This window comes from Hemiscyllium ocellatum, chromosome 26 (assembly GCF_020745735.1).
Source record: "Hemiscyllium ocellatum isolate sHemOce1 chromosome 26, sHemOce1.pat.X.cur, whole genome shotgun sequence".
Classification (NCBI taxonomy): domain Eukaryota; kingdom Metazoa; phylum Chordata; class Chondrichthyes; order Orectolobiformes; family Hemiscylliidae; genus Hemiscyllium; species Hemiscyllium ocellatum.
The window spans coordinates 7090743-7113684 of record NC_083426.1 but is presented as its reverse complement, the minus strand read 5'-3'; the positions used below and the strand labels follow the sequence as shown (position 1 = coordinate 7113684).

Sequence of the window (22942 nt, the reverse complement as noted above, 5' to 3'; positions counted from 1 at the left end):
AATAGCAGCCTAGTCATCTTGTAATCACTGCCAATTGTTGTTGGACACTAATGCCCTTTAGGGAAGGAAACCTGCCATTCTTGCGTGATCTATACTACATATGATTCCAGGTCCACAGCAATGGACTTAACTCTTAACTGCCCTTTGGTCAAGTAACTGAGACAGCAATGCCCACATCCTGTGAATGAATCCACCAGTCATTGTTTAAAAGTTAACAGTCAATCCAGGTGGCTATTTATGGAAGAGCATTCCAAATTTCCACCTTTGTGTGAATAAATGTTTTCTAATTTCAATCTTGAAAGACCTAGATTCTAGACTCCTCAGAAAAGGTTATTTGTCTGTCTCTGACCTCTTCAACGTCTTGAAGATGTCAATGAAATTAGATCATTTAATCCCAAGGACTAATCCTTGGAGCATCAGTATCATTCTGATAGATCTACTCTTTGTCACTCTCTCCATTGCCCATATGTCCTTCTGAAGTCCTCCAAAACTTTGTGTACCAGAAATACAATTTATACATCTTGGATTCTAGTCAAGCGCTTGTTAACCCCAAGTGACATTGCTTTGTTTAATCTCTCCCAGGAGGTTAATTGTGGAGTGTGATCAGAGAGAAAACTCTAGAGGTTTCATCTCTGACTGTGCCAGGTGATTGAAAGCATTCAGGATGCTTCACAACTCTATCTTTTTATGTACTTTGAAGCCAATTGGATAGTTCTTAATTGTTTCTTTTAAACTTCATCTGTTAGGATGTGCAACAACTGTGCTGGTGACTGGGGCGGGAATCGGTGAGTTCGCCCTCCAGATGCTTGTTGGATCAGTGAGTAAATGTTTATTTTTCTAAAAATAGAAGTTATGCCCAACACTACTAACAGCTTATATTCAAGGCACCCAAAAGGAATTAAAGCAGATTGATTTACAAAATATATTTGAATAAGGCTTGTGGAAACATCTTAATAACTTTAATGTATCCATTATTGAAATCAGAGCAATTGTTATTGAATGTTTTCCAACTTGGAAAATAGATTTACAGTAGAACAGAGGAAGTGCTGTAAGGGATGTGACAAAGGTGTTCAAAATGACGAGGAGCTTTGATAAGGCAAAATGGGAAAACACCTGTTATACTGGTTAATCAGTCATTCACTAGAGGATAGAACTAAACAGCATAGAAGAAGGCCATTTGGTCCATCATGTCTCTGCTAGCAGACCCCTCCCAGGCCCCCTCCCCCCCCAGTTAGCCCCACTCCCCAGCTTCGTCCTACCACTCTAAATCATTTCTGCTTTCCAGAACTTATCTCCTTCCGTTCTGAAAGTCATCAGACCTACTCCCATCAGCCTCCAAGGCAGCAAGTACACTCTTCATCATGGGTCTGTACTTGTTAGAGTTTGGAAGGATAAAGGGGGATCCAATAGAAACTTAAACAATACTGAGAGGACGGGTAGAAGGTGTCTTCACTAGTAGGAGAGACTAGGACCCATGGTCCCGGCCTCAGAGTGAAGGGACAATCCTTTGAAACTGAGATGAGGAGGAGTTTCTCCAGCCAGAGGGTGATGAATCTCTGGAACTCACTGCTGCAGACGGCTGTGGAGGCCGAGTCACTGAGTATCATTAAAGACAGAGAATCTTGATTAGTAAGGGAATCAAAGATTATGGGAAGAAGTTGAAAAGTGTGGTGCTGGAAAAGCACAGCAGGTCAGGCAGCATCTGAGGACTGGGAGAGTGACGTTTCGGGCAGATGAAGGGCTTATGTCGGAAATGTTAATTCTCCTGCTTCTCAGACGCTGCCTGAGCTGCTGTGCTTTTCCAGCACCACACTTTCTAACTCCAACTCTCCAGTATCTGCAGTTCTCACTTTCTCTTGGCTACAGGGAGAAGGCATGAGAGCGGGGTTTAGAAACATCAACATTTCAAATAGCGGAGCGGACTCAATGGGCCAAATGGCTTAATTCTACTCCAATATCATAAGGCATTATGTCTTTGAGTACCAAGTCAGATTTGAATCCAGAACTTTATGACAGGTGTGTCACTGAGAAAAGACAAACTCCTATCTCTCTCTGCATTTCTGTTATCCATTGTCTTAGATCTGCATCTTATGATTTCTGACCCTCCTGCCTGTGGAAACAGTTTTCCCCTATCGACTTTATAATTCCCCTGAACACTTTATAATTTCATATCTCAATCACCCCTGAAGAGAATAATTCTGGCTTTTCTGAACCCTCTATGTAGGTGAAAGCATGTATATTTTTAAGTAAATAGGATGAGCGGAGAGGGGCAAATCAGGAGTAATCTCTTCCATACAGAATGTTATTCAGACATAAGGCAATAATATTAGAAGCAGAACCCATGGTGGCTTGAAAAGTGGAGGTGGATAAATATTTGGAGAGGCACATTTCAAAGGACATTGAAAAGGGTAGATTGATTGATTGATTGATTGATTGGGTGAGATGAAGAGCTGTTTTAGGAGCTGCAGGAGAAAATCCTACTGTACTTCCAGAGGGTTCTTCTGCGTAATGTCCAACTTTTCAAAGCGGGTGGGAAGGAGTTAGTGTTGATCATACACACTGCATGAGGTCAGTCAGGGATTAATCCCTGCCCCAAGTTCCATAATTTCATGGAGATTGAAAATGGCCTCTTTCTGATGTTGTTGACCATCAGTTTTACAACATGTTGACTAATTCACCTTGTGATTCCTTTCAGGTTATTCAGTCACCTGAAACTGATATATTTCTTGTGTGCGGACTAACGTTTGGCTGTCTTGCTCTTCTCTTCTACCTGGTTCTTATACTGGTGCACAGACTACACAGTCATCAGACCATGGCAGGTAAGCAGACAGTCACTGGGTCAGTCGACAGGGAAGACCTTTATTCCAGAACATTAGTCTTTGACCTAGAAATTGATCTGCACTGCGCCATTTGCACTTTCAACAATCTCGACTTAGTCAGAAATTTCATGGGGCCTTTTCTCTGGTTCTCTTGATGAAATTTTAGAATTGGGAGTGGTACTTTGGATGACCTCAAGTTACAGGAGTTATGATCAGTTGCCTTGCATCCCCACTCCCACTCCCATTAATTCTGCAATCCTCCTACTAATCCACCGACAGAACATAGCCTGAGGATTTGTGTAAATAGGACAGATGACAACGCATTGATATGGCTTCTAAATTTATACAATTCCTCATGTGAAGAATACTTTCTAATTTGTTTATAGAGTCATAGAATCATACAGCATGGAAACAGACCCTTTAGTCCAATTGATCCACGCCGACCAGACATCCCAATCTGACCTGGTCCCATTTGCCAGCATTTAGCCCATATCCCTCGAAACCCTTTGTTTTCATATACCTATCCAGATACATTTTATATGTTGTAATTGTATCAGCTCCATCTCTTCCTCTGGCAGCTCATTCTATACATGCACCAGTCTCTGTGTGAACCCTTAGGTTCTTTCTAAATCTTTCCCCTCTCACCTTAAACCTATGCCCTCTAGTTTTGGACTCCACCTTCCTAGGCTATTCACCCTATCCATGCCCCTCATGATCTTAAAAATCTCTGTAAGGTCACCACTCGCCCTCCGACACTCCAGGGAAAATTGCCCCAGCCTATCCAGCCTCTCCCTATAGCTCAAAGCCTCCAGTCCCAGCAATATCCTTGTACATCTTTCCTGTACCCTCTCAGGTTTAACAACACCTTTCTTATAGGAGAGTGATCAGAATTGTATGCAGTATTCTAAAAGTGTCCTCACCAATGTCCAGTACAGCTGCAACGTGATGTCCTAACTCCTCGATTCAGTGCACTGACCAATGAAGGCAAACATGCCAAATACTTTTTCCACCACCCTGTCTACCTGTGACTCCACTTTCAAGAAACTGCACACCTCTAGGTCTCTTTGCTTGGCAATACTCCCCAGGACCTTACCATTAAGTGTGTAAGTCCTGCCCTGACTTGCCTTACAAAAATGCAACACCTCACATTTACCTAAATTAAATTTCATCTCCCACTCTTTGGTCCATCCCATCTAATCAAGGTCCTGCTGTATTCTGAGATAATCTTCTTCACTGTCCACTACAGCACCTATTTTAATGTCATCTGCAAACTTACTAACCATACCTCTTATATGCACATATATAAAGGGTGAAAAGCAGTGGAACCTGCAGCGATCCTTGTGGCACACCACTGGTAACAGACGTCCAGTCCGAAAAGCAACCCTCTATTACCACGACCCTCTGTATCCTATCTTCAAGGCAAGTTTGAAATCAATTGGCTAGCTCCCCTTGGATCCCATGTGATCTAACCTTACTAACCAGTCTACCATGTGGAACCTTGTTGAATGCTTTGCTGAAATCCATACTGACAATGGCTACAGCTCTGCGTTCATCAATCTTTTTGTCATCTCTTCAAAAAAACTCAATCAAGTTAGTGAGACACTATTTCCCATGCACTAAGCCAAGTTGACTATCACTAATCAGTCCTTGCCTTTCCAAATACATATAAACCCTGTCCCCCAGAATCCCCTCCAACAACTTAGCCACAACTGACCTAAGGTTCCACAATCTGTACTTGCCTGGCTTTTCCTTGCAAGCCTTTCTTAAATAAAGTACCACGTTAGCCAACCTCCGGTCTGCTGGCACCTTACCCATAACTATCAATGATGCAAATCCCTCAGCAAGGGGCCCAGCAATTTCTTTCCTAGCTTCCCACAAAGTTCTGGGAAATACCTGATCATGTCCTGGAGAATTATCTACCTTTATGCTATCTCCTACATCTCCTATTCTGTAGTATCAGCTGTTTTCAAGATGTCAATGTTTATTTCCCCAAGTCCCTTGGCTTCCATGTCCTTCTGCACAGTAACCACTGATGTGAAATATTTGTTTAATATTTCATCCACCTCCTGTGATTCCACACGTAGATGGTCATGTTGGTCTTGAAGAGGTCCTATTCTCTCCTTAGTTACTCTTTTGCTGTTATTGTACTTCAGAATCGCTTTGACTTCTCCTTTACTCTATTTGCCAAAGCAATCTCATATCACCTTTTCCCCTCCTTATTTCCCTCTTAAGCACACTCCTACTGCCCTTATATTCCTGTAGGGACTCACTCGATCCACTTGTCCATACCTAACATATGTCTCCTTTTCTTGACCACAGCATCAATTTCTCTAGTCATTCAGCAGTCCCTACACTTACCAGCCTTGCCCTTCACACTAATAGGAACATACTGTGTCTGAATACTAGCTAGCTCATTCTTAAAGGCTTCCTATTTCCCAAATGTCCCTTTACCTGCAAATAGCCTCCCCCAATCAATTTTTAAAGATTCTGTCATATTCAGTCAAAATTGGCCCTACTCCAGTTTAGAATGTAAATTTTTTGATCAGTTCTATCCTTTTCCATCACTATTTTAAAACTAATAGATTTATGATCAATGCTCCCCTCTGACTTATCCTGCATTATTTCCCAACAGAAGGTCAAATATTGCTCATTCTCAAGTGTTGCATCCACACATTGATTAAGAAAGTTCCCTTGTACACACTTAACAAATTCCTCCATATCCTTAACATTATGACAATTCCAGTCTATGTTTGGAAAGTTAAAATCCCCCACCATTACAGCCCTATCATTCTTACAGATATGAGATCTCCTTACATATTTGCTTTTTAATTTCCCATTGACTAGTGGGTACTATAATATAATCCCCACGAGGTGATCTTCCTTTTCTTATTCCTCAGTTCCACCATATAACGTCACAGGATAATCTCCTAAAAATATTCTTCGTAAGTACAACTGTAATGCTATCCCTAACCAGAAATACCACTCCCCATCACATGTACTGAGATACAGTGAAAAGATTGTTAAGTGTAAGTGCATCTGGGTAATAGTGCAGAATATAGTGTTACAGCTACAGGGAAGGTGCAGAGAAAGATCAACTCTAATATATGAGAGGTCTGTTCATAAGTTGATAAGAAGCAGAGAAGAAGCTGTGCCTTGAAGATGTTGGTACATGTTTTCAAAGTTTTGCATCTTCTGCCCAATGGAAATAGTATATCCAGGGTGGATTTCTTCGGGACACATGAAGGGTACTAAAGCAGAATGTCACTAGAATGAGGGGACACAGTTTAAAAAGGAATGCGTTTACCATTTAAGATGAAAACGAGGACCTTCTTTCTATGAGAGCCATGAGTCTTTGGACATTCTCCTCCTTAACAGAGGTGGAGATCATTGAATACCTCGCAGAGCTAGATATATTCTTGACTAACAATAGAGTTAATGGTTACTGGGGACAGGTGAGAACGTGGAGTTGAAGGGACAATCAAATCCTTGATTGTGACTGATTGCACCTTCAATCTTATTGAACAATTGAGTAGCCTGGAGGAGCTGAATGGTTTACCCCTAATAATTTGATATGTCCATATGTTAGAGGGCAGCACAGTGGCTCAGTGGTTAGCACTGCTGCCTCACAGCACCAGGGTCTCCGGTTTGATTCCAACCTTGGTCGACTGTCCGTGTGGAGTTTGCACATTCTCCCCGTGTCTGTGTACTTTTCCTCCGGGTGTTCCGGTTTCCTCCCACAGTCCAAAGATGTGCAGATCAGGTGAATTGGCTATGCTAAATTGTCCATAATGTTAGTTGCATTTGTCAGAGAAATGGTTCTGGGTGAGTTACTCTTCGGAGGGTCGGTGTGGACTGGTTGGGCCGAAAGGCCTGTTTCCACACTGTAAGGAATCTAATCTAATTTTAAAAAAAACTTTTGCTCAGTTGATTCACCACACAATGTTTGTCAATGTGTTCTGGGACTGAAAGAGCTGCTGCTCATTTTTCACATTCTATTGTCTTTATTTCCTCAGCACCTTCGAAAACAGGCACGATAGTGGAGTCAAAATTCTCATACCAGAGCTGAGGTTTAGCAAGCGACCGGCCACTGTAACATGCATTAGTTCTGAATGGACGTAATGCAACATTGGAATAGACTGAATGCCAGTACAGGCTTTAACAATGGACATTGCTGCGTTTAAATCATCACGCAGCTACCTTCGCGTATTTGAGAAGTGGCAAGGTCGCTTTTGTCTATACTTCTGTTTTAACTGATGCGTCTCACTGATTGATGTGGCTGCAGTAATTTTCCTAAGAGAATGGACATTGAAGGTATAATGTACCAGAGATCACCTTTAATAATCATGTGGAACCTGAATTAACTGCTTCAAGTTTTTTTTTAAGTAGAACTGTTTTTTTAAAAAAAAACACACACTTGATTCTATCAGGTAATTGATCTATCTTGCTTAATTCTCTTTTTTGTTTGTTTAAAATATATTGCCAAATGTGAATATAGTGAGAACTTGGAACATTTAGTTGCAATTTCATTATTGGTAAAAATGAAGGTTTGTAAAGTAGATGCCAATGTACAAAATCTTAATGCATTAGCCTGAAGTTCCTCTTTTTCTATTTCTTAATGGAAGACAGTTCAAGTTAAAGGGGTCTGTAACTCCGCTAAAGGTTAATTGTATTTTTATCTCTTTGTGAGAGTGTTTGAGGCTTGCAAGATGGCATTCACTGTCCATCTGATTTGCTGAATCAGCCATGCTGCTGTGGGGCTTGAGATATTGTTTCAATGCCTTGGGACTTTGCTATTGTAGATGGTCCTTATGCCACAGAGACTGTGGCACTCCAAGATGAACACCCACCAGCATTTCTTTCCCCACTGAATCTTTGGGTTGGCAATTAATGTCAGCTTTGCTAGCAACAATCTGCAACTGAATTAACCAGGTTATGGTTGCGGCTTCCCTTTCCCGAAGGCTATTGGTGTTTGGGTTTTTACAACAACATCTATACTTGCTCTTTTCCAATTGGTGTCGACCCAGTCTTTTCCAGAGTTACTACACTCAATTTCTTGCCATGGTGGGAATTGAGCCACCATGTTCTGGATGATAAGTCCAATGTTATAGCAGAGAGACGAATTTCTGGCAAGTCTGTTAAGTATTTGTGTATTGGTTTCCTTCCATTCTCACAATGGAGGCTACAGAGTAGAAAAGGAAAGACTTGTACATGGACACACAAAGAACTGTAATCACTGTTGTAATGTGAAGATTGCAGCAACTATTTGGTATACAATATGGGTAACTTTGTTAATTTTACTTGATTGGTTGAGGGAGGAAAATTTACAAAGATATGAGGAGAACATAAGAAATAGGAGCAGGAGGCCATTCAGCCCTACTGATGGCTTCATCATTCATGTCTGATCCTCTCCTTTAAGTCCATCATCTTGTCTGAAACCTCAACCCTCAAAGGACTAGGGCAGCAAATACATGGGAGCACATCGTCCTGCAAGTTTCCTTCCAAGCCCCACTCACCGTCCTGACTTGAAAATATAACTCTGTTCCTTCGCAGTTCTGGGCTGAAATTGTGGAGTCTCCTTCCTAACAGTATTTTGGGTCTAACTACAGCACATGGACTGCATCAGTTCAAGGAGGCAGCTCACCCTCACCATTCCCTAACCAGGGATGAACAATAAATGCTAACTCAACTAGTGATGCCCACATCCTGAGAATGAATAAATGATAAGGGCAACTGGTTACCTACAGTATGTGAGTTGCAAGGATGCACTGTCTTTTTACATGGAGAAGTTGCTCCTCGTCTAAGTGGGTGAGAAATGTAACCCAATGTCACACTGGGCCAGGCATTACAGGAGAATTCCAGTCTATAGTATGAACACCATTCAACAAAGGGAAGATTAAATTCTATGATGTTCTTGATAGTTCTTCTGGGTGAGCTGGATTCCAGCATAATCCTAACCCTTTTACCAAATATGCATTCAGATGGGTTCATATTTTTTTGTGGGAAGCCATTATTGCCCTCATGTCTGTACTGTCCCTCCAATGAAGCAATTCACCTCCAGCCACTTCTTTACCTTTTCACTGTGGATTGGACTGTATTGCTTTAGCAAGTTAAATGTCAGAATCTGGTTGCATTTGTTTGAAGTCAAATCCATGTTTATCAGTTCGTGGACAGTTTCAGAAGAATAAGCTAATCTCATGTTTAGAAATGGAAATGAATTTCATCATAGTTGGACAGGTACTGTTGTGTTTGGGGTTAATGAACATTCCTGAGACCAACCACAGCAAGCTTACTTCTGCACTTAACTATAATTCGATCTAGTCTAAATGGGCTTGACATTTATCTGACACTGAAACTCTTCCCCCAAACTCGTTACTTATTCTCTTTGAAATACTCTTCTGTAGGGACTAGAAAGTCCTCAGGTCAGGTGCAGGACAGAGTAAAAACCCAAGAAGTAATGGATTCTATCTCCAAACTCAACCTCAATCATACCAATGTCTCATAGAAAATAGGAGCAGGATTGGGCTATTTGGCCTTTTTTGACCTTACTCCACCATTCAGTATGAACATGGCTGATCATTCAACTTGAAATCCTATTCCTGTTTTTCTTCTCCATACCCTTTAATCATTTTATCCCTAAGAACTATATCTAACTTCTTCTTGAAAACATTCAATGTTTTGGCCTCAACTGTTTTCTGTGGCAGAGTATTCCACAGGCTCCCCACTCTCTGGGTGAAGACTTTTCTCCCAACTGACCTACTCCATATCCTTAGACTGTGATCCCTCATTCTTGACCCCCACCCCCACTGACCTGGAACATCCTTCCCACAATTCCCATACCTTGTTCTGTTGGAATCTTATAAATTTCTGTGAGATGTCCCCTCGTTCCTCAAAACTTCAATGATTATAAATCTTAACTGGCCCAGTCTGTCTTCATACATCAGTCCTGCCATCCCAGGAATCAGTCTGGCAAACCTTTGTTGCATTCCCTCGTTAGCCAGAGTATCCTTCCTTGGATAAGGGGTAAGAAATTGCACACAGTACTGCAGATGTGGTCTCACCAAGCCTCCATTTAATTGAAGCAAGACATCCCTGCTGCTGTATTTGAATCCTCTTCTTATGAAGGCCAATGCACCATTTACCACCTTCACCTCCAGCTGCACTTGCACATTATTATCTATAATCTACCATTACAATTACCCTCCCACTCAGTTTGTCCAAATCCCACGGATACATCTCTGCATCCTTCTCACAGCTCACCAGTTTTGTGTCATCTGCAAACTGGAAGATATTACTTCTAGTTCCTGCATCTAAATCATTCAGAGACATTGTAAATAACTGGGATCCAAGCATTGATTCCTTTGGCACCCCATTAGTCAATGCTTAGCTCTTGGAAAAAGACCCATTTATTCCTACTTTTTGTTTCCTGTTTTCTAACTATATAAGCGCAGCAGGTCAGGCAGCATCCAAGGAACAGGAAATTTGACGTTTCAGGCATAAGCCCTTCATCAGGAATGAGGAAGGGCTTATGCCCAAAACGTCGAATTTCCTGTTCCTTGGATGCTGCCTGACCTGCTGCGCTTTAACCAGCAATACATTTTCAGCTCTGATCTCCAGCATCTGCAGACCTCACTTTTTACTCTAACTATGTGAACACTTCCCCCAATCCAATGCACTTTAATTTTTACATCTTAATCTCTTATATCTCTCATGACTCTCATTTCCATTCACATACTTGTCGAGACTTGAGATTGTCTCATAAAGCTGTAGTTCAAATCCCATGTAGGACTACATTGGGATCAGCAAACTCATTATGTTCAGGATATGCAGGTGTGGCACCAAATATCATTGATATCAACCTTGATGGGGAGAGGGGTGGGAAATGTTACACTGATTACTGTGGCTGTGTGCTCCTTAGGTAAGACATAACATTGCCAGGCTCCAACCACATTCTTCATTGAACTTTGGGAGTGTAGGATAGTGACTGATGGATTACTATAATAGCCGGATCCCTTTCCCCACCCTTAATGTCAAATAGAAACCCATTCCTTTGAAATCCTTCCAGAATTATATAGGCACTGGGATCAGAGGAAAGCTTTCTAATTTTCTTTGTCACGTAACTAATACAAGATCAGTAATCTCTACCTCATGTCAGAAATGGGCTGAGAGTGGAAATCCGAAATGGGGGTATCCGTAAAAAGGCTTTTGAGGAAGGAAATATACGGAATTAAAGGGAAAGGGCTGGAGAGTGGAACTATCTAAATTACTCTTCCAAGAGAGATAGTGAGGACACAATGGATTAAATGATCTCTTCCTGAGGTGTAACCATTCTATAAGCCAATAATACAGATTGTTCTGCTATAACATGTATTTTGTTAATACAAATTCACTATAAAATGATTGACAAATTGGGGACACTGTTTCTAAGTGCGAAGTTTTAAAGCGTGTATTGATTATAGTGCATTCCCAGCCCCATCAGTTTCCATGGTGCTGCTTTTACACGATGTTCTTATAACAAGGGCTTGCACAAGAACAGAACTATCACGTTTTAGCAGAACTGACTGTATGGTGATGCATAGAAACAGCAGTATATTCCCAGGCACCAGGACAGTAAATAAATGTGGAATGAATGCCATAATCTGAAGTTTTTATCTGAGGTCACAAGATCAGTTGGATAAAGTCTGTCTTAATTCTCCTAATATATTCTCATCCTGTCTGAGCCCTGAGGAAAAGGGACCTTATCTAACTGTACTCATAGCCTAACATCTCTGAGAAATACATGAGGATATTTATTTATAGATGTGCCAAGAGCTATTCTTATTTGATCAATGTAGGAGTGGCCATTTAAGCCCTGCTTCCCATTGTCAGTCATGCCTCAGTGATAGTGCCCTTACCTCTGAGCTTGAAGACCAGCTCCTTTCCGATGTTTCTGCACAGTCCATTATAACACTGAGGATAAATGCCATTGGATTTTTAATTGCACCTATTTTAAGAGAACAGTGGAGAGCTCTTCTTGGTGTCTCCTGGGTTAATATTTATCCCTCAGTCAACATTCTCAAAATACCCCAAAAATATCTGGCCATAATCACATTTATCGTGTGCTGCGTTTTCTGTATTACATCAGTGATTGCACTTTAAGAGCACTTCAGAGGGAGTAAAGCACTTTGACAAGTCTTTGTCTTTTTAATGGTGTGTTCCACAATTAATTTATTAGTCACTAACTGCCTCACTCATGGCACAATAAGCTAGCTGGAAGAGTTGCTATGTGGTGGTAACAGTTAGCTGTAGGCTCTTCTGGCACATTGGTAATGTCCCTACCTCTGAGTCCGGAGGCTCAGTTGAAGTCTGACCTGCTCCGGAGGTGTATAATAACATCTTTGCACAGGTTAATTCTGTTATTAAATACTATGCCAATACCACCAGGGCAAAAAAAACACCTTTTGTAACACTTGAATCAGATAAAGTTGCTCTAAATAATGTAACCTCTTTTTGGTTTTATTCTTTCAGTGTTGCAGTGTTGCAGAAAGTTGAGATTTCATTTTTTTTTCCTTGTAGACTGAAAAGGAGATGCTTTATGTGTTTTGTTATTTAAAAATGTTCTTTATGAAATTTTGATTGGTTGTATTTCAACAGTTGGACTTTAATCAGCTGATTAATCAGTGCACTGGATTCAGGAAGTGCCTTGTGTTCTGACAACAAAGGAAATGTTAGATAATATATATTAAAGATATTATGACAAATCACTTGCTTGCATCTTGTTTGTATATCTCTATAAGTTTGGTCTTTGATCCAGATTGGGTTAGATGAAGAATATTCCATTCTTTCACACTGCCAAGTTTCCAATCCAAACCATTGGATCACAACTTTTTGAAGTGAACCTTTTCATGATGGTCTTCCATCTTAACCTCTCCATCCCAATGTATCGAATCAGTCTCCTCTGTCCCAGCACTCCCATCCAAACCTCCTTCCAACACTCCAACACCAACTTCTCATTATATCATCCAATTGAGTTCTTCCTGAAAACCCTGCACTGCCTCTGTATTGAAACACTTCCCTTCAACCATAGAATGGAGCAGCATGTGAAGGTTATTTAGCGCATTGAATCGGCTGAACCTTTCATGGAATCATGATTTGGAGATGCTGGTGTTGGACTGGGGTGTACAAAGTTAAAATTCACATAACACCAGGTTATGGTCCAGCAGGTTTATTTGGAAGCACTAGCTTTCAGAGCACTGCTCCTTCATCAGGTAGCTGTCAGCTGTTGTCACAACCACTAGTGCTCCGAAAGCTAATGCTTCCAAATAAACCTGTTGGACTATAACCTGGTGTTGTGATTTTTAATAATGGGATTATGGTTGATCTAAATCCTCAACTCCACTTTCTTGCCTTTTCCCCCATAATCTCTGATTCCCTTCCTGATTACAAATCTCTCTATCTCAGCCTTGAATATACTTAATGGCCCAGACTTCATAGCCCTCTGGGATAAAGAATTAATTCATTCATTAAAATAAAAAAAAAGAGTTTGATTTATAAGGAGAAGCTGGAGAAGCTGAAACTTTTTTCACTGGGGCGTAGAAGGTTGAGGGCTGATCTTCATTGAGGTTTATAAAATCATGAAGGGCACAGGTAAGGTGAATGGCAGATGTCTCTTCCCTAATGTAGGGATTTCAAAACCAGGGGGCATATTTTTAAGGTGAGAGGAGAAATATTTAAACTAAAATGAGGGGTAATTCTTTTATTCAGAGTGGTTCATGTGTGGAGGGAATGTCCAGAGGAAGGGGTTAGGGTTAAGGTACAGTTACGAAATTTAAAAGACATCAAGATAAGTACATGAATACGAAATGTTTGGATGGATATGGACCAAGTGCAGGCAGGTGGGACTAGTTTAATTTGGGATTATAGTCTGCATGGACTGGTTAGACAAAAGGTCTGTTTCTGTGCTGTATGACAACTACAGAAATTAAAGATTTGAAACCAAAAGAATTGCTGGAGAAACTCAGCAAGTCTGGCAGCATCTGTAGCAAGAGAATGCAGAGTTTACATTTTGAATCCAGTGACCTTCCTTCAGAACAGTTCGCTCATTCATTACCATCTGAAAGAAGAAATTCTCCCTCAATTCTGTCTTGTTATCTGATACTGCTTACTCCTGATCTGTCTCCTCAAGTTGATTGTTACAACCCTAGACTCATGGCCTCTTGCTCTGATATTTTGGAATTAACTGAAAGTTATACCATGGGCTGATATTCACAATCCTAGTAAGGAGTTCAAAATTCCCTGGAATATGTTCCGGAAATGTTAGAATCAGGGATTTGCACACACACTATTTTTCATGCATCCAAAGCCTTGAGTATCAGGTCACAAATGAAGTGTAGAAGTTTCATAAAGATGCACATGTAAGCGTGAGGTCATATGTTTTTGTTCATGTTGGGGTGGTTCTGCGTGGGATGCTGCTTGGAGGGTCAGTGTTGACTTGATGGGCTGAATGGCCTGCTTCTATGCTGTAGGGATTCCATTCTATTCTATGATAAAACTAGAGATTGCATGATGTGGATGTATATGGAGTCTATATTTGCAAGGCTTTCTAATTCTCGGAAAACCCTGCCTCCCAATATTGCCTCTTGGTTTTCTGGCTTTTTCTGTAGCAGTGCTGCCAGGGGGTTAATTAGAGACTCACTCAGCAGCATAGCTAATTCAGAATCATCTATGGTTTGTCACAGGGAAATCTTTTCCTGATAACCTAGTTGAGAGTTTCACATTTTGGGTGAAATTCCAACTAAATCTAGATAGGTTGCTCAACCATTAAGTTGAGGATCCTCTGTCTTTTACCTTTCATTCACCCCCATCCCCACCATGCTTTCCTTAATTCTCGACACATCTGAAGCTTGTTGACAACACCATCCTCTCCCAAAGCCTCTTCCTGACAGCACTGCTCTTATACTACTTTTAATGTCTGATCATTACCAGAGTATCATTATCATTGACAATCGCTCATTGTCCACCTAGGTAATTCAGTATCCCTGGTCATGGGTGGTGTGACTCCTTGTCAGGCTGATGTTTCCAGAAAGCTCAGTTGGTCCTTGGGCCTGAGATTGCTGGCATTTCTTTCTCCATTTCCTTTTACTTCCTCTTGCCACCGGGTCTTCTCAAAGAATTTTATCCTGGAGCTTTGTCCAAGTCAGTTTCTTCTGAATGAGGGCTTCCCATTGATGCTGAGGGAATCTCTTGAGGGAAGCCTTCAGGCAGTCTTTGAAATTGTTCCTTTGTTCTCCTTTTGTTTGAGTGCCATCCTTGAGCTGTGCTGAGAAGATTTGCTTTGGCGGTTGGAATTCAAGCTTCCTGAGTATGTGGCCTGTCCAGAGGAGTTGGTTTTGAATGATCATGGCCTCAATGCGAGTGTTATTGGTTATTTCAAGGATGCAGATGTTAGTACACCAGTCCTCACAGCTAATGCACAGAATCCATCTCAAACAGTGTTGATGATACTACCCAAAGTCCTTTAGATGGCGTCTATGCATAGTCCAAGTTTCGGACCCTCATAGAAGAGTCAAAAGGAAGACTGTCTGATACAAAAGGATCTTGGTATTAGCACAAATGTCACAGGAACATAATTTTCATTGAATTTACAATGTCTTGCACATTATTAAAGTTGGTGTTCCTAAGAAATTGTCCACGGTGCCTATCTATTTCTGTCACTGTGTCCTCTCTCACCGCACTTGACAAAGGAGTATTGCTTCAAAAGCTTGTGATTTCAAATAAACTTGTTGGATCAAAACCTGGTGTTGTGAGATTTTTGACTTTGTCCACTCCAGTCCAACATTGGCACCTCCACATTATACCTATTTCTCATTCACAGGCTTCCCCAGCTGCATTGTCTGAAGTCATGGCAGTACGTCCCATGTACCTTAACATTATCTCTCTGTTCTTCTATTGGTGGTAAATTATCAGACTGTACCCACCATTCAGTACTGGATGAACGGAAATTTCCTCCAATTTGGTAACGTAGAGTTCCCTAACTGTAGAGTCTGCTCCACTTCTTGTGTGGAACTAAACCAGATTCTTTGAAAAGATGGTGTCATGTTTGAGATCCCCCCGGCCATGTATTTACTCACTATTACTAGAATCATCTATTTCATAGAACATAGAATAGAACATAGAAAAATACAGTGCAGTATAGGCCCTTCGGCCCTCGATGTTGCGCCGACCGAAGCCTACCTAACCTACACTAGCCCAATAACCTCCATATGCTTATCCAATGCCCGCTTAAATGACCATAAAGAGGGAGAGTCCAGCACTGCTACTGGCAGGGCATTCCATGAACTCACAACCCGCTGAGTAAAGAATCTACCCCTAACATCTGTCCTATACCTACCACCCCTTAATTTAAAGTTGTGTCCCCTAGTAACAGCTGACTCCATTAGCGGAAAAAGGTTCTCACTGTCAACCCTATCTAAACCCCTAATCATCTTGTACACCTCTATCAAATCTCCCCTAAACCTTCTCTTCTCCAATGAGAACAGCCCCAAGTGCCTCAGCCTTTCCTCATACGATCTTCCTACCATGCCAGGCAGCATCCTGGTAAACCTCCTCTGCACTCATTCCAATGTCTCCACATCCTTTCTATGGTATGGCGACCAAAACTGCACACAATACTCCAGATGAGGCCGCACCAGAGTCTTATACAACTGTAACATGACCTCAGGACTCCGGAACTCAATTCCTCTACCAATAAAGCCCAGTACACCATATGCCTTCTTCACAGCACTATTTACCTGGGTGGCAACTTTCAGAGATCTGTGTACATGGACACCAAGATCCCTCTGCTCATCCACACTACCAAGTAGCCTACCATTAGCCCAGTAATCCATCTTCTTGTTACTCCTACCAAAGTGAATGACTTCACCCTTAGCTACATTGAACTCCATTTGCCACCTTTCTGCCCAGCTCTGCAACTTATCTATATCCCGCTGTAACCTGCCACATCCTTCTTCGCTGTCCACAACTCTACCGACTTTCGTGTCATCTGCAAACTTGCTCACCCAACCTTCAAGCCCCTCCTCTAGGTCATTTATAAAAATGACAAACAGCAATGGTCCCAAAACAGATCCTTGTGGAACACCGCTAGTAACTGCACTCCAAGATGAACCTATACCATCAACTACTACCCTCTGTCTCCTTCCAGCCAGCCAATTCCTAATCCAAACCTCTAATGCACCCTCAATGCCATACCTCCGTAGTTTTTGCATTAGCCTGCCGTGGGGTACCTTATCGAACGCCTTGCTAAAATCCATATACACCACATCTACTGCTTTACCCTCGTCCACTTCCTTGGTCACCTTCTCAAAGAACTCAATCATGTTTGTGAGGCACGACCTGCCCTTCACAAAACCATGCTGACTATCCTTGATCACATTATTCCTATCCAGATGTTCATAAATCCTATCCCTTACAATTCTCTAAGACTTTGCCCACAACAGAAGTGAGACTCACTGGCCCATAGTTACTAGGGCTATCCCTACACCCCTTCTTGAACAAGGGGACCACATTCACTATCCTCCAGTCTTCTGGCACTATTCCCGTAGACAACGACGACATAAAAATCAAGGCCAATGGCTCCACTATCTCCTCCCCAGCTTCCCAGAGGATCCTAGAATAAATGCCATCAGGCCCAGGGGACTTATCTATTTTCATCCTTCCCAGTATTCCCAAGACCTCTTCCCTACATACCTCAAGGCAATCCATTCTAATCACTTGTGACTCAATATTCACATCAGCAACAGTGTCCTGTTCCTGAGTGAATACTGATGAAAAGTATTGATTTAGTGTCTCTCCAATCTCCTCCGCCTCCACGCACAACTTCCCACTACTATCCTTGACTGGACCGATACCTACCCTAGTCATCCTTTTATTCCTGACATACCTATAGAAAGCCTTTGGGTTTTCCCTAATCCTACCAACTAAGGACTTTTCATGTCCCCTTCTCGCTGTTCTTAGCTCTCTCTTCAGATCCTTTCTGGCTACCTTATAACTCTCAATCGCCCCAACTGAACCTTCATGCCTCATCTTTACATAGGCCTCCCTCTTCTCTTTCACAAGGGATTCCAATTCCTTATTAAACCACGGCTCCCTCACAAGACCCTTAACTCCCTGCCTGACTGGTACATACTTATCAAGGACACCCATTAGCTGTTCCTTGAACAATCTCCACATATCATTTGTGTTCTTCCCTTGAAGCCTATTTTTCCAATCAACACATCCTAAGTCATGCCTCACCGCATCATAATTTCCCTGCCCCCAGCTATAACTCTTGCCCTGCAGTGCACACTTATCCCTCTCCATCACTAGAGTAAAAGTCACCGAGTTGTGGTCACTGTCCCCGAAATGCTCACCTATCTCCAAGTCTAACACCTGGCCTGGTTCATTACCTAGAACCAAATCCAGTGTGGCCTCACCTCTTGTTGGCCTGTCTACATATTGTGTCAGGAAACCCTCCTGCACACATTGGACAAACACCGACCCATCTAACGAACTCGAGCTATAGCTTTCCCAGTCAATACCTGGGAAGTTAAAGTCCCCCATAACAACCACCCTGCTACTTTCACTCTTCTCCTGAATCATCCTCGCAATACTTTCCCCTACTTCTCTCGGACTATTAGGAGGCCTGTAGAAAACTCCTAACAGGGTGACCTCACCTTTCCTATTTCTAACCTCAGCCCAAACTACCTCATATGGCGAGTCTTCCTCCATCGTCCTTTCCACTGCTGTAATACTATCCTTGACAAGCAATGCCACACCTCCCCCTCTTTTACCCCCATCTCTGACCCTACTAAAACATTTAAACCGTGGAACCTGCAACAGCCATTCCTGACCCTGTTCTATCCACGTCTCTGTAATGGCCACAACATCGAAGTCCCAGGTACCAACCAATGCTGCAAGTTCAGCTACCTTATTTCTTATACTTCTGGCATTGAAGTATACACACTTCAAGCCACCTTCCTGTTTACAGGCACCCTCCTTCGAGATCGATGCCATGTTCCTAACCTCCCTATACTCAAGATCCTGTACCCTAAAGCTACAGTCCAGGTTCCCATGCCCCTGCAGAGTTAGTTTAAACCCTCCCAAAGAGCACTAGCAAACCTCCCCCCAAGGATACTGGTGCCCCTCAGGTTCAGAAACTCCACTCTGTCACTCAGTTTCTATCACTCCACTCTGGCCATGTCTCAGCTGATGTGCTGCTGAAACTCATTCATGCCTTTTTTTTAACATCTGTACTAGACAATTACAAATAACTCTGGACTGGTCTCCTCCAGTCTGCCCTCTGTAAATGTGTATCATCCAAGGGTCTACCTTAAAAAAGACACGAGGGGCAAATCTTTTACACAGAGGGTGGTTTGTCTGTGGAATGAGCTTCCTGAGGAAGTAGTGGATGTGGGTACAGTTACAACATCTAAAAGACACTTAGATAAGAACATGAATGGGAAAGGTTTGAAGGATGTGGGCCAGGGACAGATGGGTGGGACTAGTTTAGTTTGGGACTATGTTTGGCATGGACTAGTTGGACCGAAGGGTCTATTTCCATATTGTATGACTCTATGATTCAGTTCCATTCACCCATCAATCTTGTGTTCACTGATTTACAGTGATTTGCAGCTACAATTTGCAAACTTATTTTCAAATGACCCTGGCCATGGTCCTTCCAATTTCTGTACTCCCCAACTTCCCATGATCTCTATATTCATCTAATTCTAGCCTCTTGGGCATCCTGGATTTTAATTGCTCTATTGGTGGCTGCAAGAACATATGACCATAAGATATACGAACATGATTAGACCATTCAATCCACTGAGTCTACTTCACCATTCGGTCATGGCTGAAATGTTTAACTCCTTTTTTTATGATTAGATTACTTACAGTGTGGAAACAGGCCCTTTAGCCCAACAAGTCCACACCGACCCGCCGGGGCGTAGCCCACCCAGACCCATTCCCCTACATTTACCCCTTCGCCTAACACTACGGGCAATTTAGCATGGCTAATTCACCTAACCTGTACATTTTCGGATTGTGGGAGGAAACTGGAGCACCCGGAGGAAACCCACGCAGACACTGGGAGAATGTGCAAACTCCACACAGTCAGTCACCTGAGGCGGGAATTGAGCCCGGGTCTCTGGCGCTGTGAGGCAACAGTGCTAACCACTGTACCACCATGCTGCCCACCGTCCTTTCTCCTGCCTTCTCCCTGTAACCCTTGATCCCCTTACTCATCAAGAACCTATATATCTCTGCCTTAAACACACTCAATGACTTGTCCTCCACGGCATCTGTGGCAATGAGTTACACAGATTCACCACCCACTGGCTGATTAAGTTTCCTTATCTCAGTTCTAATGGGTCGCCCCTTCATTCAGAGGCTGTGCCCTCAGGTCTGGAGTCTCTCCTACTAGTGGAAACACAGCTTCTACACATTCACTCTATCCAGGTCTCTCAGTATTCTGAAAATTTCATTCAGATCCCCCCCCTCATCTTTCTAAACTCTATTGAGTACAGACCCAGAGTTGTCAATCGCTCATCATATGACAGAAGCTCTTCATCTCCGGGATCATTCTTATGAACTTCCTCTGGACCCTCTCCAAAGCCATCAAATCCTTCCTTAGATATGGGTGTCAAAACTGCTCACAATATTCCAAATGTGGTCTGACAAGAACCTTATACAGCCTCAACAGTTCATCCCAGCTCTTGTATTCTAGCCCTCTTGAAAGGAATGTTAACATTGCATTTGCCTTCGTAACTGCTAATTGAACCTGCATGTTAACCTTAACAGAATCCTAAAGGGGCTGAATAGCCTCCTGCTCCTGAATCTTTACGCTGCCTGCATTGTGAGTCATTCTTCTAGATAGCTCCCTGAGTGACTGTAAGCATTAGCAACAGCGAGCGTTTCTCTGCTGCCACCAAATGGTACCACAAGATCCTGCAGGAGTCAAACTGTTTGTGAAAGACAAAAGGTACATCTGTAGGTCAGTAAAGGACACACTTGTATCTTTGAATTGTAGCTAGGACAGTGCAGATTAGAGTGGTGCTGGAAAAGCACAGCAGGTCAGGCAGCATCCGAGGAGCAGGAATATTCCTGATGAAGGAATTTTGCCCGAAACATTGATTTTCCTGCTCCTCGGATGCTGCCTGACCTGCTGTGCTTTTCCTGCACCACTCTAATCTAGACTCTGGTTTTCATCAACTGCAATCCTTGTTTTTACCTAGGGCAGTGCAGTGTTTATGTTTGCTGGGCTTGTAATTTTCTGCTGAACTGGAGTAATTAATCTAGAGGATACCAGTTCAAATCCCACTACAGCTGTCTTGAGAATTTAATTTTAGTTTTTTTAAATGTATTATTATCAACAAAACATGACCTTGAAGCTGCAGGATTGTTATTTAAAATCCGTAACCGGGTCCCCAAAGTCCTTTAGGGCAAGTAATACTGCCACTTTTACACAAGCTGACACATATATGAATCCAGTCTCATGAAGAGGAAGAGTTTTGAGGGATATGGACCAAATGCTGGCAAATGGGACTAGATTTATTTCGGATGTCCAGTCAGCATGGATGAGTTGAACCAAAGGGTCTGTTTCTGTGCTGTACAACTCTATGACTATGGCATCCATTTAAAAATATTTTCAGACTGTGGGTATCATTTCTTGTCTCAAAAAGGAGCTAGTAGAACCATTGGAAGTGATTTAATATAACTATGCCGCCCGAACCAACCAACCCAATCACCCCGTGGCTCAACACTTTAACTCCCCCTCCCACTCCACCGAGGACATGCAGGTCCTTGGACTCCTCCACCGGCAGAACACAACTACACGACGGCTGGAGGAGGAGCGCCTCATCTTCCGCCTGGGAACCCTCCAACCACAAGGTATGAATTCAGATTTCTCCAGCTTCCTCATTTCCCCTCCCCCCACCTTGTCTCAGTCGGTTCCCTCAACTCAGCACCGCCCTCCTAACCTGCAATCCTCTTCCTGACCTCTCCGCCCCCACCCCACTCCGGCCTATCACCCTCACCTTGACCTCCTTCCACCTATCCCACCTCCATCGCCCCTCCCCCTAGTCCCTCCTCCCTACCTTTTATCTCAGCCTGCTTGGCTCTCTCTCTCTTATTCCTGATGAAGGGCCTATGCTCGAAACGTCGAATTCTCTATTCCTGAGATGCTGCCTAACCTGCTGTGCTTTGACCAGCAACACATTTGCAGCTGTGATCTCCAGCATCTGCAGATCTCATTTTTTACTCTAACTATGTGGTTTAGTAAGTCACTTCAAGTCAACCACATTTGGAGACATAGAGTCATAGAGTTGTACTCAGAAACAGACCCTGAGGTCCAACTCATCCAGGTCAACCAGATATCCTGAACTATTCTGGTTCCATTTGCCAGCATTTGGTCCATATTCCTCTAAACTCTTCCTATTCATATACCCATCCAGATGCCTTTTAAATGTTTTAATTATACCAGGCTCCACCACTTCCTCTGGCAGCTCATTCCATCCACTCCCCACCCTGTGTGTGAAAAAGTTGCTCCTTAGGTCTCTTTTAAATATTTCCCCTCTCACCTTAAACCTATGCCCTCTAGTTCTGGACTCCCCCACCCCAGGGAAAAGACTTTGATTATTCGTCCTATCCATGCCCCTCATGATTTTGTAAATCTCCATAAGGTCACCCTTCCGCCTCTGATACTCCAGGTTAATCTCCAACAAGGAGGAAGTTTGCACCCTCACCTTTTCTGACTGCTGGAAATGCAGCTATCCTCAGGGAGGATGGTGGAATGGCAGTTTCACTGGAGTGAAATCCAGAATGGCAGCTGATGGTCTGGGTACATTGGTTCAAATCCCACCTGTGACAGATAGTGAATCTTTCAATTAAACAATGAAATCTGGAGTCAAAAGTAAATAGCTTGCCTGTGATGTATGACCACAGGCAATTGCTTTGAAAAACCCATCTGGTTCACTGGTGCCCTGTAGGGAAGGAGGTCTGGCCGATGGGATGCAGCTGATTGTTAAGATTAGATTAGATTACTTACAGTGTGGAAACGGGCCCTTCGGCCCAACAAGTCCACACCGACCCGCCGAAGCGCAACCCACCCAGAC

General features: G+C 42.7%; 1 protein-coding gene across 1 annotated transcript in view; it reads left to right on the top strand.

Annotated features, from left to right (window-relative positions):
- The window catches only part of LOC132828314 (major facilitator superfamily domain-containing protein 4A-like), a 64468-nt gene extending 54145 nt beyond the window's left edge, over positions 1-10323 (top strand). The window contains exons 8-10 of the mRNA XM_060845306.1: positions 747-817; positions 2696-2819; positions 6833-10323. Coding sequence (XP_060701289.1) covers positions 747-817; positions 2696-2819; positions 6833-6885 — 248 coding nt within the window. The 3' untranslated portion in view covers positions 6886-10323. The remainder of the gene's footprint in view (positions 1-746; positions 818-2695; positions 2820-6832) is intronic.
- Positions 10324-22942: the final 12619 nt, after the last annotated feature.